General features: G+C 42.2%; 1 protein-coding gene across 7 annotated transcripts in view; it reads left to right on the top strand.

Annotated features, from left to right (window-relative positions):
- Window positions 1-966: 966 nt before the first annotated feature.
- The window catches only part of pfkpa (phosphofructokinase, platelet a), a 20,373-nt gene continuing 5,630 nt past the window's right edge, over window positions 967-15,709 (top strand). For 2 of the 7 annotated variants that reach the window (XM_035682181.1, XM_035682156.1), the window contains exons 1-16: window positions 967-1,210; window positions 3,860-3,933; window positions 4,614-4,691; window positions 4,941-5,130; window positions 6,284-6,449; window positions 6,868-6,912; window positions 7,033-7,141; window positions 7,905-8,000; window positions 8,729-8,821; window positions 9,218-9,343; window positions 10,009-10,073; window positions 10,325-10,394; window positions 11,305-11,451; window positions 13,010-13,080; window positions 13,321-13,408; window positions 14,225-14,377. In XM_035682181.1, the coding sequence (XP_035538074.1) occupies window positions 1,117-1,210; window positions 3,860-3,933; window positions 4,614-4,691; window positions 4,941-5,130; window positions 6,284-6,449; window positions 6,868-6,912; window positions 7,033-7,141; window positions 7,905-8,000; window positions 8,729-8,821; window positions 9,218-9,343; window positions 10,009-10,073; window positions 10,325-10,394; window positions 11,305-11,451; window positions 13,010-13,080; window positions 13,321-13,408; window positions 14,225-14,377 (1,665 nt within the window). In that variant the 5' untranslated portion in view covers window positions 967-1,116. Of the gene's footprint in view, window positions 1,211-3,859; window positions 3,934-4,613; window positions 4,692-4,940; window positions 5,131-6,283; window positions 6,450-6,867; window positions 6,913-7,032; window positions 7,142-7,399; window positions 7,496-7,904; window positions 8,001-8,728; window positions 8,822-9,217; window positions 9,344-10,008; window positions 10,074-10,324; window positions 10,395-11,304; window positions 11,452-13,009; window positions 13,081-13,320; window positions 13,409-14,224; window positions 14,378-15,709 lie in introns of all 7 variants that reach the window. The other 5 variants (XM_035682165.1, XM_035682138.1, XM_035682173.1 and 2 more) reach the window with 3 other exon arrangements.

The raw sequence follows: 15,709 nt of genomic DNA, 5'->3' as shown, positions 1-15,709 counted from the left end.
GTGCCACTGGATGGAGACAAAATCTAAACTGAATACTGATATCCAAGTTCATTACGTGTTTCATGCTTGTCAGGAGAGATTTTGAGCAAATTTACTGCAAAATAAGGCAACAAGGTAAAACCACAGAAGAACTTGTCCAACAAGAACCAGTGTCAATAATCAATCAAAAATCTATTTTAATTTCAGAAAAGTTTCAAGCTGCGTTTTGATCTATGATGCAGACTGGGAAAAGGTGAGTGAGGAAGATACATTTCCTGATATTCATGGGTAAACTGCATCAGCAAACAATACAAGAACATAAAAAAGGAGAGAATAAAAGGCTTTTTAATCATACAGTCAAAACACAAGCATAAAGATATGCAAAATAAATCAACAAAACGATACACTAAAGTAAATTAATATGCAACATGTCCAAGGTAAATATTATTGAGTAATTATAATAGTTTTAATAATAATAATAATAATAATAATGATAATAATAATAACAACAATAATAATAATAATATAGTTTATAATACATTTAGAGTAGAGTAGTTACAAGTGGTGTCTTGAATAGATAGAGGTTTAGGCAGGCTGTGATAATGAATCCATTATGAAATCATTTACTGGCTTTAACAATGTGCGTATTTATTAATTTTGTTGCCACCTGTTCGTAGAATTGCACCACTGGCGCTGTTTAACCTGTTGCACTGTGCTCTGGTCTGTCCCAGCTGCCTCCAGTAGACCTGTTTGGGAATACTTAACATTAACAGGTATTTATTAAATGAACTTCGGGATGTTAAACAGAAATACACTGAGAAGACACAGAGCATCCTCCGACTGTCTGCCCCGCCCACATACCATCTACGTGTCCTCCTATTGGTTTAGAATCGAAGGAGGAATACTTGAACCGAGATCCTATTGGCTCACGGGAGTGTCGATCACTCTCGTCACTGCTAGTCTATGCAATCGGCTCTCAGATGCGGAACCGGGAGACGGAGAGCATAGCCGGGATACATAGGTAGAGGGGGCGGACGACTGTTGCCCTTCATCACTTCAGCACAGTTTTATACTGCTGCGGGCCCGTTGTGTTATTTTGTCGAATTGGACCGAGGTAGACACTGAACCGCTGTGAAAATGGCGCAGCCAGACAGCAAGAAGATATTCTTTGAGAACCTGTCGGGAGCGGGGAAAGCTATCGCAGTGCTGACGAGCGGAGGGGATGCTCAAGGTAAACTGTCAGTGTCACACACATTTATCAGCGTATGAGTGCGAACAGGCCCGCAGAGGGCGAAAACACACCTCTTCACCTGTGTGCCGCCTTTAGAGCCAGTGAGCTGACGGTGTTTGGTGTGTTTTACAGTGTAGGGAGCATTGCGCTGCAGCTCAAGCCCTTCAGTAAAACAGTGAGGTTGGGAGCGTTCATCCAGGAAGCCCGCCAGTTAGCATGCTGCTAACGCGCTAACAGCATCATCCTGTCACTGATTGTGTCTGCCGCTCGGCTCGGTGACAACACTGCGGAGAGCCGCCCAGGTCGAGCCGTTTAAGTCTTCTCCTGTCCGCCACACACCAGCGTTTATTAGTGACATTACAACGGACGAGTTTATGTTGCCGTTTAATGAACTCACAGGTTATTAAAGTGGATGAGGCGGTGACAGGGTGAGCGCGCAGGCCACTCGCTGCATTGCGGTCGGCGGGGGGAGCACCGGGCGACGGGAGGGAAGACACTGCACAGAGAGCATTTTATCTCCCTCAGCACTCAGCGTGTTGGTGCTGAGTGAGATGAGAGCTGAGCTTGTGGTTAGCAGTGACTGTGTGGGCCGGTGGTGGGATGCCTGTGCATCCTGCGTACGTGATGAGCTGCATACATCTCTGCTACGTCTCTCCCGGCCGGCCGGGCGGGCTTGCGTCACAGAGGAAACCCTGGTCATGTGCTCACCGGCTCAGCTCTTCACTGACTGAATGACCGGTCCTACACACCGCACTTTAATACTAATGAAAGGCTGTTAGATCAGAAAAGCCACATTTATTCTACACAAACCAACGTAGCTTTCAGCTTAGAAACTAAAAAGTTATTTATTAGTAAGTAACTATTAGTTGGCAGCAAATAGTGGGCCTATTGTGTGTATATTTGAATAATAATGCAATTTTAGACACAAATACACACAATTTACAATAATGTATCATGTTGAAGCATTGGAGATGATATATAAGCCTATAATAATTTAATGGAATACTTACATTTTTTTATTAAATCCACAGTAACACAGATTTGTGTTGCTGTATTGATGCACAGGTATAGAATAGCACATTGTGTAGTTGATGTAGTAGTTACTAATAACATTAACAATGTTCTCTTCCTGTTTCCTGTTAAGCTACAATGAGTGGTCCAGCATGCATCAATGCAAACAGCAGCTAAATGGGATTCAGCCATCGTTCTTTTATGATGTACACCTGTGCTCCTCCTATCATGACGTGTGGAAAGGTCTTTAGCTGTAGTTTTAGCTTCTCTACTGTCTGCACTTTCTAGCCAACCAGAAGCAGCGCTGCGGTTTTCTGCCTTTTAATTGCCAGCCGAGTTATCTACATTGTAGTGCTCTCCTTGGCTCAGGAGAAAAGCATCGATCTTCGGTGGCTGGTTATATAATTAGGGTCGACTGCTGGCACACACACACACACACACACACACACACAGAAAAGGAGCGCATGGAGTTGGCCTCAGAGCAAACCAATGAGGCCGCTGTGGCATGCATGACAGGATCTGAATGTCAGTGTCAGAGGGCATTGTGTAGCCTTGGCTTACTCTTTTCGCTCACTCTGCATGAGAAGGTGTTAGTCCTGCAGATCAGACGGTCGAACTTCATGACTTCCTCCTAAGTTCGACAAGGAACGTGAAGGGACCATTCCTTGGATGATCTTTAAATTCTTTTCTTTTCCTTCTCACTCTAATTCTCCCTTTGTTTGTCTCTCAGTCTGTAAACCTCTTCCATCTTCTCTGACTGACTAAACCAGGCTGTTCATTTGAAAGTGGTTATGTAACGAGACAATGGCTCATTCACTGTTAGACTGGACAGCATGCTGAATAATTGGACCCTCTGTAATGGGTGCTTTGTTGGTTCTGTGACTTTCCATGTAGGGAAAAAAACCCCCACTTATTTCTTCAGGATTTTTACTTCTTAGTATAGTTGACCTTATAGGTTTCACTGTCCTCTTACGTCCACTGCTGTCGTCTACAATGCCCCAAACTTTGTGTTGCTTAGTAACAGCACCGTTAGAGCTGTAGCGTTCACTAGTCTGTGCACAGAAAAGGAAACCCAGTCCTCCTTTATCTGTTTATATCTCCTCCAGTCAGCCAAGTTCCTGTCTGCCTGCTGTGTGTAAAGCACTCTTATTCCCACTGTCAGTGTTTAAGCTAACCTGCCATTGACATTCGAGTCACAGAGCTGTGCCTTATTGGTTACTAAGTTCACTTTGGCTAACCACAGAGTAACTGGAAAGGCTGTAGGAGGAGCTGGGGAACCTTTTGACCAAACATGGCAGTGTGTGCTGTAGTGAGAGAGAAGAGCCACAGATAGACAGTATAAACACGGATTGGTGTTCAAACACACACACTAACATACATTGTCTCACATATTCAAGACACAGATATAGAGAGAGCAGGTTTTACTGCTGCAGTTGTTCATGTCAGAGATTAAATAAATATCCCTGCAGAAACTGTGAAACAGCCCTGCAAATCAGGATTTTACATGATTTGCCACAGTTGAAACAGTGTTTTCCATTTTTAGAGCCTTAATATTTACCCTGCTCATCACTGCACTGTTCTGTACACAAAATTTGTTTTATTGTAAAGATGACTTTTTTTTGTTTTTGTTTTTTTCAGGCATGAATGCTGCTGTACGTGCCGTGGTTCGAATGGGGTTATATGTGGGAGCAAAAGTTTATTTCATTCATGAGGTGAGCCCAAAACTTTGTGTTGATCATTATTAAGCCTTTTTGCCATTGTTAAAAGTTCATTTTATGTTATAGAAGTGGGTGTAAAGCAGGAAAAACATGATTACATAACTACATGTACATTTAAAAATTTAAAAAAAGGTTCACTTCAGTTAAAATGCGCAATTGTTAAACTTTTTTAACAACTCCATGTCAAATATTCTGGAAGCAGTGACAAATGAATGCATGTCATGAAGGCACGACTGCACACAGCAGGATGCCGGTCTGTACAAACACAGGAATGTTTATTCTCACACAGCAGATGTTAGAGGAGTTTCGGCGAGGGCCGTGCTCTGCTTGCTCATCCTGTGATCCCTGCACATCTGTGTATGTCATGGACGTCCTCGCTCAGTGCGTTGTTACATAACTGACTTGAGGCTTTAGCAGATGCCTCACATGAAACTCCCCTCCCACTCAGGTACCACTGTGTGTTCTCCTGCACGCTTCAGCAGGACACTGTCTGAGGACAAACAAACTTTAAACCACCCGTAGTAACAATTGCATATGTGTACTGATCTGTGGTGCTGCATTTGGTTAACCTAGGCGACCTAGTGATGCAGTCCATAGACCACATTTTAGCTTAATATATCTGTTTGGAACTCTCTTGCATTTATTGACTAAGAAGCTTCTTCTTTTTTTATCAGGGCTATCAGGGTATGGTGGACGGTGGAGACAACATAAAAGAAGCCTCATGGGAAAGTGTCTCCAGCATGCTACAAGTGGTGAGTAATTATCATGGGCAGCATTCCACACATCTAATGCAATTACTGTACGGGCTCTAAAAACAGCTCTGTCATTGTTCGATAATTATAAAAAAAACATACGACTAGAGTAGAGTAGAAGTTCTCAAACTTTTCCTATTACAGTACTTTAAATAAAAACAGAAAGCAGAGAATTAAAGAGGAACACGCAAGTCACGTAGCTAAAAGATAACGCTCTTTTGAAGAAATTTTCACACTTGTCATCATCAGGGTGGGACTGTTATCGGCAGTGCTCGCTGTAAAGAGTTTCGCACCCATGAGGGACGCCTGAAGGCAGCTAACAACCTGGTGCAGTACGGCATCACCAACCTGTGTGTGATCGGTGGAGATGGCAGTCTGACGGGAGCCAACCTCTTCAGGGAGGAATGGAGTGGGCTGCTGGCGGAGCTGGTGGAGCAGGGTACTGAGGGGGAGACGAACCTCCTCTTTGCTTCCTCCTGATGCTATTGTGTTATTTAGAGTGTCTCTGCTGAATAACCCTGCAGTAACTGCATGCTATAAGAAAACACATTAGTCACCACTTACAGATTTTTATATTTTTAGGAAATGTTGCTTTATTTTTGGATAGTGACAGTAGAGAGAGACAGATAAGGCAGGGAGGGGGGGAGAGGGGATGACATGCAGCAAAGGGTGCAGGACGCTGCGGCAAGGACTCAGCCTTCGTATGTGGTACACACTTAGGGCTGCCACAATGAAGTAATTTCCCTCAAGGTGATTTTGGGTGGCTTAATAGCAGTAAGCAGTATTACCATCATTTTTATTGTTTTTGCTAATTACTTTGTAATCAGGACGGCAGGATGTTTCATCTCAGTACCTGCTTGCATTAATCACCTGCACTGTCCTTCCTCCTGGGTCCATGGCCCCGTTAACTGCCCCGATTTTATTTGGCTTAAAAAAACAAATGCTGAACATGACGTGACATCATTGTCGTTGCGGTGGTTGCTTATCATCCACTGCTAGGTTAGATACTTTGTACATCCCACATCCTCTGATACTCTACATTAGAACGTCGTCCATTAGATTTTCTATTCACTCCTATTTTTTCTCCATGCTCAAACTGGCTGTTGTCAAAAATGATATGCTTTCATTACGAAACCCTGCCTCTTCAATTTGTTTGATTTGCACACACACAAACAATAGTCCATGTCATGTCATCCTCTGACAAGTATGACTGTTAGTAAACTGTAAGTTGCACTCTTTTATCAGTCGAAAGAAGTTCACATATGATCTCTTTTTCACACTCTTTCTGACTAGCGAATGCTCCTCATATTTGCTTAAAGTGGAGCTTTAAACATTTGGTAAACTCAGCGGATATGTTGACCAAAAGTAAGATAATATTTTACCACTTTAAAATCTTAATAGTCAGATAGTCCTAGTTCTAATCAGAAGGAGTTCTTATTGTAAATCGTTTCTTCGGGTAAAGAACTGTTTTGTTTTTTTCCTGACCTCAGCTGTTTCCATTGCTGCTCATCCTGTCATATTTTGACAACAAGCTGAGATAATTACTGTAGAAATACACTGGAAAACACTGGTTAACTTCCTCATCCTTTCAGGCTTGATCGAAACTGATGCCATTCAGAAGTATTCAGCCCTTCACATCGTGGGGATGGTTGGCTCCATTGACAATGACTTCTGTGGAACTGACATGACAATCGGTACTGACTCCGCCCTGCACAGAATCATTGAAGTGGTGGACGCAATTATGACAACTGCACAGAGGTGAGGGGGAGATGGAGCCCCTGTATTTATCTACAGTATATATGCTCTGTCTAGTAAGACTATGAGCAGTAATACCCCTTAAACTGACAAATAAAAGATAATGCCATATAAGTCCATTTGAAGTCCTAAACCGGATACTTGTAATTACTGTGCCTGAGAATCCCCTTATCCTAAAATAGAAATGGCTGGATAAACAAGGACATCTGTCTATTAACTACTTGCCACACTTGATTTTTAAGTAATGTAAGGTTATGTAGTACTGAAACTGGAGTGTATAAAGAAGTTAAAATAAAACATATGCACCCAGTTCAGGCTAATTTCAGCTCCATTGATCCCCATTGATTTCAAATGTCTGTTCTAGTCTAATGCTGTATTACTCCAGTGCACTGTTAAGTCATATTTTCTGTTTGTCTTTCAGTCACCAGAGAACATTTGTGTTAGAGGTCATGGGCAGACACTGCGGGTAAGAATGCATTTGATAAACTTCATAACAGATCCAAAAACATAGTTCCTAAGGCAGAGACTGAGACCATTATCAACTCTGTTTATATACACTGTGTATTTTGTCTATGTTTTATCCTAGCTACCTGGCCTTGGTGAGCGCCCTGGCTTGTGGGGCAGACTGGGTGTTAATTCCTGAGATGCCCCCAGAGGACGGCTGGGAGGATAAGATGTGTCAAAAACTGTCGGCGGTAACACAATCTTATTTATTCTCTACAGTAAACCCAATGAACCATATTGTACCAGTGTCAGTGCTAAATAATGTTTCATTATTGTCTTGTTTAACACGATATTATTCTGCACAGCTCTTCAGTTTTTCTACAAGGAGTGAATCCTGACTTTTTTTTTATCAGAGAAGACTGATGTGAAGCGAAGTGATTAGTCTCAGTCCTCGGGTGTCTTACTGTGTTTTTTCTGCTTTGGAAACACGCCATTGTTCTATGATTCAGACCCGTTCCAGGGGCACAAGGCTGAACATAATCATAGTTGCAGAGGGAGCCATTGACAGGCATGGGAAGCCTATAACCTCTAGTATTGTCAAGGAAGTGAGTACCTGAGTGTAAAGAAAGGGGAAGCCAGAAGCATGGAGACCCGACTGATGGAAATCAGTCTTGTGAGCCACCAATAGCTCAAATATTCTGTGGTGCAGTTTTCTTGCAGTTTGTCTGCTGTGATAAAAATATTTAACAAGACGTTAGTAGAAGAGAGATCAATCTCATTATAGTTCCTGATAAGATAATCATGATGCTGCATGCTAAGTCCGATAATGCAGTAAAGACTAAGTTGGCAGGACATTTCTGATTACAAAGTGCAAAAAAGTTTGATAATGAAAGAATGTGCCCTTCAGCTCCCCGGCTGCTGGCATCATCTGGCCCCCGTGCTTCTGAAAGACCACGTCACAGCCAAAGTCTCAGTTTTTCTGTCATGTTGTTTCTCCACCACCCCTCCTTGTAGAACCGGGCAGGGATGAAAAGGCTGAATATCATAATTGTAGCCGAAGGGGCGATTGATCGTAACAACATGCCCATTACCACTGACTATATCAAGAATGTAAGTACAGAGCTTTGTGTACAAGTTCCAGCTTCGACTGCCTCCTGTATGACCTCTACTACTGTACTGCTGCCCTGGTGTGGCTTTGACTCTGTTGCTGTGTTTCTGGAGTGCTCTATCAGACACACTCTCTAGTTTGGTAAGGCGGCTTTCACTGTACCACTACCGCTGTAAAACTCAGAGCAGATACCCTCACTAAACCTCGCATGCAGACATTTGTAAAATCGAATGTCATGTATTTATAACGGCGTGTCACATAGTCGTATTGAATATGTTTTGACACTTGCACACTGCTCATACCCTGCACTAACTCTTACTCATTTGAAAGCAAACACGACAAGCATTTTGTTTTGAATATCAGAGTATTTCATTTAGCACTTCCCGCTTGGGATCTCCTGTGATGTTCGGTATAAGCGAAGAGCTGCCCGCTAACATGACTGAAAAAATTAGAATGGCTTGCTTGTGCTTTGCTGTTTCCCCTTCTCTTCAGCTTCTCCACTGTGTTTGTGTTTCAGTGTGTGATGTGTCTGTCCATGTATGTATGCATTTTTGGATATAAATTTGTTTCACAGTATAGTTTTACTGCAGGACATTAGCTATATAACTTATATGCATGATACACATTAAGGATCAGGATTAGTCCAATCTACAGTAGTGTTTCCCATTAGAGGAATAACAAAATGTATTGCTACAGTGTTTGCTAAGACCTGTCTATGTTATCCTCCTAGCTTGTTGTCAAATGCTTGGGTTTCGACACGCGAGTCACAATCCTGGGACATGTGCAAAGAGGAGGAACCCCTTCTGCTTTTGACCGTATCCTGGTAGGTCCACCACTTTTTCAGAATCGCTTAATAATTCATTAATTCAGTCATTTGGTAGGAAGAGTCCAGTTGTCCAGAGCTCTACTGTTTAATCCTGTGTGTGTCTGAGGAGAAATGGTCCTGGGTTTTAGGTTAAGCACATTAACAGATTTATGGCTCAACAGATGAAGCACTGCATCGCAGTGAGCGACAGTTATCTTCATGTTAACTAAAGATTGCAGCAGAGACAAACATACTGTGGAGAATTCACTCCAATTGTGTGTCCAGTGTGAAAAAGAAATCCTGTTTGGGGAGAATGTGTTGATAAAGGACACATTACAAGTGTACAGGAGAAACAAACAAGGTTTTGATAGTGAGGATGATGAGTCTTATCTCTGTTTGTGTTTGCTCACACAGGCCAGTCGTATGGGTGTGGAGGCAGTTCTCGCCCTTCTGGAGACCACAGCCAACACGCCAGCCTGTGTGGTCTCTCTGTGCGGCAACCAATCGGTGCGCCTGCCTCTGATGGAGTGCGTACAGATGGTAGGCACTGGACTGAGCTGGAAGCGGGCCAAGACTGCAACACACACACACACAAACATAACATCGTATTTAAAAAAGCATGGAAGCTGAGGAGAGGGGAAACTGCAAAGCACATCCAAACACTGGGAAATGACTGCTGGACTGGAGAGGCAGAGTCAATGGGCAACGGGTTGGACGAGCATAAGTAACGATAACAAACAGCACAGCCCATTGGGCCTGGAGTGGCATTAATGTTCACAAGAGAGCTGTGTTGTTTGAGAGGCAGTTGTGTCTGGTTAATGATTATCTGAAGCATTTGGCAGCGCTGATGATTGCCTGCAGGATGTGATGTAATAGCAGCCCATGTCCATAGAAATGCAAAAAGGAGCTTTATTGTTATGTTACAGGTCAAAACAAGGTTACATAGTAACTATTTCTTGGGCTGGATCAGAGGTTGACATGTTAACTCTTGTATTGTTCTCTCTTTATTATACCAGTTAGCCCTTCATGCAGCAATTGTTACAGTCATAATAGACATTTCAAAGATCACAGTGTGAATGCCGACAGACATTTAATCTTAGCTGATATAAATTACAGAAAGTGCCTCTGCTTTTGTACATACAGGAAGTACAGTGTATGAAACAATACTGAATTCAAACTGAAAATACTCCTACTCTTTTCCTCAGACTCAAGAGGTCCAGAAGGCCATGGATGAGAAACGGTTTGAGGAGGCAGTCAAGCTTCGGGGCAGGTATGATTGACAGCCTGCTGGGACCAATCCAAAGCCATCACTTCACTCAAGATCAGTTTGATTTTGCTTACTGAAGACAGGTGTAGTAGGAAAAGTTGATCATGGTGCTATTTTAGAACACAACCAGCCTGTTGTTTATACACAGGATACAGTCAGGGACCAGTTGGTAAAAAAAAATATTCTGCAGCTAATTCAAAATACAACCACACTATTTTTTTTAAGAATATTGCATGAACCATGTTTTACTGCAGGAGTTTTGAAAACAACCTGAAGACATACAAACTGCTGGCTCATCGTAAACCAGAATCCGAACTGCCAACTGTAAGTCACCTCACGACATCTTGACATTCCCGTTGGGACTTTTGACACTGGCAGTGTTGTCAGCTCCCTGTGTTTTTTTTCACACATACAGTAGCTGTCCCCACCATGCCTGGAGTGCAGGTTGTTTTTAGAAGGAAGTGAATTAGCCTCCCCAAGCCACTGAGATGTTTAAATTTTCATGAAGGATCTGCCTACAAATAATGACTCAGCTACTGCAGTCATGATGCACCATGCTGCTCCTATTTTCAGATGTACCCTTGGCTCACATACTGAGTAAAGTATTCCTGTAAATGTGTCGTAGTGGGTTGGCCAAGTTGAGTATTTCTCTGAAAAGAGGTGCATTATAGCATTCACTGGCATCCATCAGATATGATGCCAGTTCTTTCCTATTGTTAAGTGGGAAATAATGTGACTCGTAATTATGGTGACCAGATAATAATTAGCTGTTTTTACCTTAATGCTGCATTAGCTTTTATTTGCTGTGTAGCCTATAATTGTAGTGACAGGCTTCTCACGGGGCCCAGGTGGCTCAGTGTTGGTCTGTTGTGCAGTGATATCAGATGACACCTGGCTCCCCACTGAGGGATGACTTGTTTAACCCTGCCAGGAGCTGCGGCAGCCTGCTGCTGTGGCTCCAAAGGAGGCAGCTCAGACTGAAGATCAGTGAAGTGTAGTAGAGGCAGCGTGGTGGACTCCATGCTGTGGAGCTCGCCTCAGGGTTTGGCTACCCCCGAGTCTGCGATAATGACCACTGTAGGCCCAGCATGTAGCCGAGAGAGCACACCAGGAACCATTTACTGACTCACTCTGCAGAGCTTGGTCAACAACTGTAACATTCTCTCTTTATTTAATGTGAGGATTAAAAAAATTAGCATTTCATGTGTGTTTTTCTGTGTGTTTCTGCCTTCAGAGCAACTTCAATGTGGCAGTGTTGAATGTCGGTGCCCCGGCAGCAGGCATGAACGCTGCCGTCCGTTCGGCGGTCAGGGTGGGCATCTCCGAGGGGCACAAGATGTTTGCTGTCAGTGATGGCTTTGAGGGTTTCTACAAAGGACAGGTAGGCACTATAGCACTGATGCACTGTACTATTGCATGTATACAACAATTAAATCAAAGATCTTGTTGGACAGTCATCACACTAAATAGAGATTTAATATTAGATTTTAAATATATTCATTAAATATTCTACCTGAACAGCTTAATAAAACACTGTGTAACTGCTTTAATCATGTTTTATTCAAAGAGAACTGGTGAGTCACACAGTACACATTCACTGTTAACTCTCTGACTGAAGAATAATCAGGGAAACCCCGGGGATAATCTCTCCAGATTAATGTAAACCAATTTCCCACACAGACTGTCCCTACTCAGCCAAAGTTGATGTAGTACCAGAATAAAGCGATAGTGGGCGACAGACTGTAAAACACAGCTTCGGAGTATTCAGTCAGTGGGATGATTCTCATGTGATCTAACTAGGATAGAATTTTGAATGTAGGGTAAAAGCAGACAACAGGTATCAGATATCTTTAAGTGAAACCTGTTTTGTGAGAGACTGTGCTGTAATTTGAGGCTTTGTTATTGTTTACCTGCTCCATGACCAGTAAAACTGGTTTCACAGTCCTCTCCCATATCCTCCTCTGAGCTTTTCCTGGTGGAACACCTTAAATCCCTTCAGTCCACATTTGGCTCATTCAGAAAACAGCACTTAACAATCTGACCATTTATCTTCATCAACATGTCTCCAATGTCACTGGTTAGTTAAACACCCTGTATGTGTCCTACCCAACTGAAATCAGGCTGCGCCAACTGACCCTAAGAAGATTAGTGCAGCGGGAGTAATGGATTTCTATACTTGAGTGCTCTGGCACTCTCTGCTACACATCTCTGTGTTTTCACTTGTCCAGTTCTTCTGTTAGATATAAGAGTGTGTCCAGAAAATTAACTCTCCTCCTAACAATCTCTGCACTGAGATCCCAGGAGGACGTACCAGATAATACAGAATTGTAGCTCACACAGTTCTGGGAGTACTAAGGTGTGTGATAAATGGTTATATATACGGCATTCCCTTGCCACTGAATGTCGCACTGGAGGGCCAGCACTTCAGGCAGAAACAATGGGACATAAAAAAACTAAAACCGACCAAAACCGACTTTGTTAGTCTTTCCGAAAATCACCAATGCTGGTTTGGTCGAAATAAACCCTTAATACAATGAGTCAGATGTGAAAATATTTGTGAAAAGGGCTGCAATGGCTGCAACGTCAAATAACGTTAATCCTTGGGGACAAATAAACCCTTCAGAATATGTCCACCAATAGTGCTTGTTTTTTTCCATTGTTATTCTAAGTGTCAATATCATTATTCATCAACATTATGGAAAGAGTCCCTACAGAGACAGACCTTTTGTTTAACCAGAAAAAGCTGTAATATCACTATCACTCGCCAGAATCCAGAGACAACAACGGATGCTCATTTTACCTTGTATATCATTATAACATTGTGACCTCAATAAAAAAAAAAACTCTTTATGTAGCAAACAGCTGTTTGCTGCTATATCAGTGTTTTAAATCTCATCTATATAACATTTAAGATTGCATGTGATGTTGTCTTCCCTCAGATTAAGGAGATTAAATGGGCTGATGTGGGAGGATGGACGGGACAAGGTGGATCTCTGTTGGGAACCAAAAGGTAAAGTATTGATCTGATATCTCTGATTGACCAGCAGCTGCTCAGTAAAGCTGGAATCCATACAGTTTTATTATTGATTGTTTAAATTTTGTATTCAGTATAAACTTACCTGCTGCAGAGTCTGGACTCACAGCTATGTGCTTTGCAACTGATTGAGTGTTTTTTACATGCACTGAAACAGGGAAATTGTGTATTATGTTTTTCAAATACCAATGTTGTTCTTCCCCTTCCTTCCTTCAGAACGCTTCCTGCAAAGCATGTTGATAAAATTGCTGAGCAGATGCGAAAGCACAACATTAATGCACTGCTTATTGTCGGTGGATTTGAGGTATGTTTAAAACTCTTTTATCCCTACTGGCTGATTTTGCTTTTGAGGCTACATTCTCATCTTTGATTTCTATAAGCTTTTTATCTCTTTTGTTATGAAAATCCCTGACAGTAGTGCTAATGCTATATTTCATATTTAGCAACAATATGAGAATTATAAAAGTTATATTTTGGCTCATATATTTCAAAATGACAAAGTAACTGTTGAAGCATTACTAATTGTATTTATGTGCAGTATATGACAGTAAACACTGTAATGTTGATCCTTTCCATCAGTCTTATCCCAGTTACACCGCCATATGCCTCCATACATAATCATGCTTCAAAGTCATTTCTCTGCCAAAACCTGCAACAGCATGTTGCACTGACACTGTTGATTTTAAGTACTTCAAATATATTATTTGAGAGAAAGTAGGATTCTTAATTTATGACATTTTAATTATTTCAGTATCATTGTAAGTTAGATATAACTATTGTGATGATTTGGTTTTAGTTGGAAACCGAGAACACCTGCTTTTTTCCAGTCATTTCACGCTATCCCATTTAGATGCTCACCAGCTTTAATTTCCTGTGATGTATGCAAGTAAATACATTTCGTGTGTGAATGGAGTGTGTGTGAGAGAGAGAGATAATGTTTAGAGTATGTGGAGTGGTACCTGTCTGTTTCGCTGCTGTCCGTTGTGATAGACCTGGCTCCTCCCCTTGGCACCCTCCACTACTGTCTTCCCCTTCCTTGTGGCAAGTAGCACCCTCTCAACCAAACCAACCTGCCAAATCTGCTCTCACAAACACTAAAGCCCTTGGCTCTGCCCTGCAGGCCTTGCTGTCACTGCTGGAATTGTTAACGGCGCGCGGGAAATATGACGAGTTCTGTGTACCCATGGTCATGGTCCCAGCCACTGTCTCCAACAATGTGCCGGGCTCAGACCTCAGCATTGGCGCTGACACGGCTCTGAACGCCATCACTACTGTAAGTGATGGGGGCTGGCAACCAGAGTAGTTGATCTCAGCAGCACAGATATAAAAACACACACACACAAGCAGACCAACACTCAAACATGCTTATGCTCACGTAGCCAGTCATGTTTCAAGGAGGGAGAAATCGCTCACTCGGTCATTTTACCAGTCACTCACACATTTCCTAGCCTGTCAGTCAATTATTTGGAGGAAATTTTGTGACCATCCAGACTCCACATCTGGAATAAAGCTTAAACATCAGAAATCCACCCAGGCAGACAAATTGAGTGATGTCTGTTTTGTGAGGCATGACTGGTAAAGGTTAAACCAAGTTAGAGAGTAGCACTCCTCCCTTCCCTCTCAGGTAAGTGAGTGAAAACATGGAGGCATGCTGTGAGGTGCACGAGTGTCCTGACCGCCATGTTTGCTCTGCCTGCTTTTCTTCCTGTCTGCGTGTTTGTGTTCCCCTACATCATTAACATCAAGATGAGTTAACAGCTACAGAACACTAACACCATGCTCTACAGTTAACAGTTAACATGCACTGTATTGCGTTTGTCTAATTGAATTGATAATAAAACTCATAACTTCATTCAATAACATGATACAGCATTGTTGCTCTTGCTGGGTTTTTTTTTTTTTTTTTTAAAGGTCCCATATTTTTCACTTTTGTGGTCTTTTGTTTAAAGTTTTGATATCCATGAGAAGATATATTTGTGGTTTCTAAGTATCAAAAACCATCTCAGTATAGTTTTACAGCTCCTCTCAAACACTTCTCTCTGGAGCTCTAGCAAGGCTCGTTTGAAGGCAGTTTTGGATACTCCGTGGATATGTCGTTCTGATACTTTAACAGTATTTATATAGCCCCTAGACCTGCTTTATAATCAAAACACTCACTTTCTACAATATAGGACCTTTAAAGCATCACAATAACTATAATAAACATGCACTTAACCCTGTATAATACTAAAGAACGAGTAAATATAAAGCTCTGAGCCTGGATCTTGGCTGTGCCATCATCTTCTTCACTCCTCCGCTCCGCCTGTGTGTGCAGACTCAGTCAGTGCTTGTCTTGCTTGAATATAACCGTCTACCGCAGATATGGTTGTCCTCTGCAGTGTGACTGCATTAAGCTGCTGAGGCTCACAAACACAAAAGTCCCTGTCCCATCTCTTCTTCTCTTTCTTGCCTCTGTTCTCTCTATACCATCCCCTTCTTTCTACATTTTACGTCCCCCTATGTTTTGTGGCTTTACTCTGCCACTCTCTCAATGCCCTTTCCTCCTTCTCTTCATTTTCCCTTCCTCACATTCTTTTCCATCTCTCTGTTCACACTTCTGTCCTCC

This window comes from Morone saxatilis, unplaced genomic scaffold (genome assembly GCF_004916995.1).
Source record: "Morone saxatilis isolate NCDOM2014 unplaced genomic scaffold, NCSU_SB_2.0 Contig0, whole genome shotgun sequence".
NCBI lineage: Eukaryota > Metazoa > Chordata > Actinopteri > Moronidae > Morone > Morone saxatilis.
Note: the sequence above shows the minus strand (reverse complement) of the source record. Positions and strands in the feature narration are given on the sequence as shown.